At 39.6% G+C, this 2977-nt stretch overlaps 1 protein-coding gene across 1 annotated transcript in view; it reads right to left on the bottom strand.

Moving 5' to 3' along the window:
• Positions 1-2977, bottom strand: part of LOC103375044 (mitogen-activated protein kinase-binding protein 1-like) — a 46019-nt gene that overhangs the window by 11247 nt on the left and 31795 nt on the right. Inside the window, exons 20-22 of the mRNA XM_008305235.1 lie at positions 2400-2612; positions 552-589; positions 174-374 (exon numbers count right to left, since the gene is read on the bottom strand). Coding sequence (XP_008303457.1) covers positions 174-374; positions 552-589; positions 2400-2612 — 452 coding nt within the window. The remainder of the gene's footprint in view (positions 1-173; positions 375-551; positions 590-2399; positions 2613-2977) is intronic.

Genomic DNA, 2977 nt, shown 5'->3' with positions numbered 1-2977 from the left:
CCCCAATCAGTTCTCAGTGTATAAATAGTCTTGCCTTTCTCTCTGTCTTCACCATTTTACTTTCAAGGCTTCAGCTACCAAGTTTTTCCATTACTAAAGAAGCTATTTATTGTTTTGATTGTCAGTCACTCGATCAATTGTCACAAAACAGTATACGTATAAATCCTGCATACCGTGGGCTCCTGGACGTTGGACGTGTTCATTCTCTCTCTGTCATGCGAGGGGCAGCTCGGGCTTTTCTTGTGAGCGAAGGTGTCCAGCTGCCTGAGGTCCAGCATGGATTTAACCATCAGCTCCAGGGAGCCCATACGATGAGACCAACGCCTCCGAGGACGCTTGGAGGGCTCGGGGACGACCTGGCTGCCGGCTCCAGGCTGGAAAGAGAAGAACCAGTTACAGGTAACAACATACAGCTTAATGCTACGAAACGTTTTTCATCTTTGTGGAGTTAAAAATGAACACTGGAGTTTAAATTTGGACTTTTTTTTGTTCAAACCATAAAACTATTCCAGGTGTTTGTTATTTCATATAAATGTTTGGTAACCACCTACCTTTGTCGGCTCCCAGTCCTGTCCTTCATCTGAGCCTCCTGTTGCACAGAAAAGTTGGAAAATAATTACCGGTTGCACTTCTCATTTCAATTTAATTTGTTTTCTCTGCTGCACTCCATCGTGGAGCTGTGACAATTAACCAATTTGCTGTTTACTATTAAATTAAATCACCAGCTATTTTCATAAGCAATTAATTGTTTTAAGTATTTTTTTTTTAAATCTAAAGACTCAAATTGCAGCTTCATAAATGCAAATATTGTTTCCTCCTTTATAACAGCAAACTGCATATCTCTGGGTTGTCTATGAAACAAGACATCTGAGGACACTGTGTTGGGCTTTGGGACACACTGATCGACATTTCACACCATTTTCTGACATTTTATAGACCCAGCAGTTAATTGAGAAACTAATTGACGGATTAATCTGCAATGAAAACAATCGTTCATTGCTGCCCTACTCAGTACCAGAAGCAGTCGGTTGGGTTTAGTAGATGCANGTTTAAAGGTGTCGACAACTTGAAAAGAGTAAATAATAATCCTACTGAATAAATATTAATGTGACACATAGAGTCAGTGTCTATGGTGGAGGGTGGCAATGATGTAACTGAACTAAAGAGATCTGAGTTATGACTGTTTGTAATTCCAGTTTCAGACACCTACAGTTGAATTCTGCCTCGTAATTGTAGTTTAAAAATATCCTTAATTCCCCTCAATTCAAAATATCAAAATTATTCTTTTTAGATCAGTTCGATAAACTTTAATTTGAGATATCTGCAGGTCAAAGTGTATTTACATACTATATATCTTCATTTAGAGTTTTGAGAAGGCAAAAATTACACGTCAGACATCTACAGTTACTTCAGAAGATGAAGAAAGCCAAAAAATCCAAAATGCGAAACACAAGCCTGGTTAAATATGAGGAGCGCAGGGAGCAGACAGAAGGAGTCAGATAATAAATACAAAGACAAACAGGGAGGTAATTGGACATGTAATACAGGAGGGTAGCAAACAGACGTGCAACACATGACAATTAAAACAGCGAGTGGGGAGACGAGACACATGTGAAGCTAGTCGGGAGGGAAACTGGGACAAAGGGAGGAGGTAAAACAACAAGAGCCACACAAGGACAGGGAATGTCAAAATAAAACAGGAAACACAACTACATCCATTTCAAATAGAAATGTGCAAATGTACCAAAGTCATTTGGGCATTTTTCAGCAGCACTCAGGATAAAAGAGACGTGGAGGTTTTTTTTTTTTTTTAAATCCTCCTGACTGCTCTGAAATGACGGCCTGAAGGCAACAAACCAGAGACACTCATGAGGTGATTCTCAGAAATTAAATAAAGCTTAAATTGCGTATTTTAGCCTAAAATAAAAAACAGTGAATCAGCTGCTTTCTGTATGTTTCATCAGTACGACATATTATATTATGCTGTGCAATATTTTTCTAAATCATACTGTACATATAGCTTATACTGTATACTGTATATATAACTTATCTCATTTTATACTAAAATCTCTTCTATTTTTTATTTTTTTGCTCTTTATTTTGTACTTTATTCTATACTGCATTGAAGGAGCTGCTCTTAATCTCATTGTGCATGTGTATAGTGACAATAAAGGCATTCTATTCTATTCTATTCTATTCTATATTATACATGGAGGTTGCTTTAATTGATGTTTTCTGCTACTAACCTGTATTAAATTACTAATAAATCATTGTTTTGTTTGGCTTATATGCCTGCATTTGAACAGACCAACTACTACTGGGTTGTGTGCAACATTTCTGGGAGTTAGGGGCTGAAAAAAATTGGTAAAACGTTCATGCTACAGGTGTGTGAGTCTTACCTGTGCTGCAGCTTTCTGCCAGCGTCTCAAAGTTCTGCCTGAGGAAGTCCTCCTGACTGTGGTAAACGCCGTCGCTCACCGTCCTCAGAGCTTCCTCCATGCTCGTCAGTCCCGACGTTCGCCTCTCTTCCTCGTCTTCCTCCTCCTCCTCCTCCTTCTCCGGATGCTCCTCATCAGAGCTGTCCGGACTCAGAGACTCCACATCGGCAGAATCTGGAAACAAAAAGGATAAAAAGTCTTGACCTTGGCACGTCTGTTGCATACAGCAGGTAATCCTGAACAAATGACCGGCCTCGACACTGCGGCTTACGCGCCGGTTTTATCTGACACGTTTCTATCAGGTCTGAAACTGAGAAATCCTCCTCCTCCGTGTGCTCAAATCCCTCTCGGCAGGGTATCAGCTTTACAGTATGTCGAAGAGATATCACGGCTTTCATGCACATTCGAGCTTTTAATTTTAAATCCTGCACTTGACACACTTTGAGGGGGGAAAATTTTGTGACTTGAAACAGAAATGTAGACAGATAAAAAGAAAAAAAACACTCGAACAGAGCGACTTAGATCTCTTTTTAAAAAGG

The sequence above is a fragment of the Stegastes partitus genome, unplaced genomic scaffold (genome assembly GCF_000690725.1).
Source record: "Stegastes partitus isolate 25-593 unplaced genomic scaffold, Stegastes_partitus-1.0.2 Scaffold2445, whole genome shotgun sequence".
NCBI lineage: Eukaryota > Metazoa > Chordata > Actinopteri > Pomacentridae > Stegastes > Stegastes partitus.
This window is presented reverse-complemented; position numbering and strand designations above follow the sequence as displayed.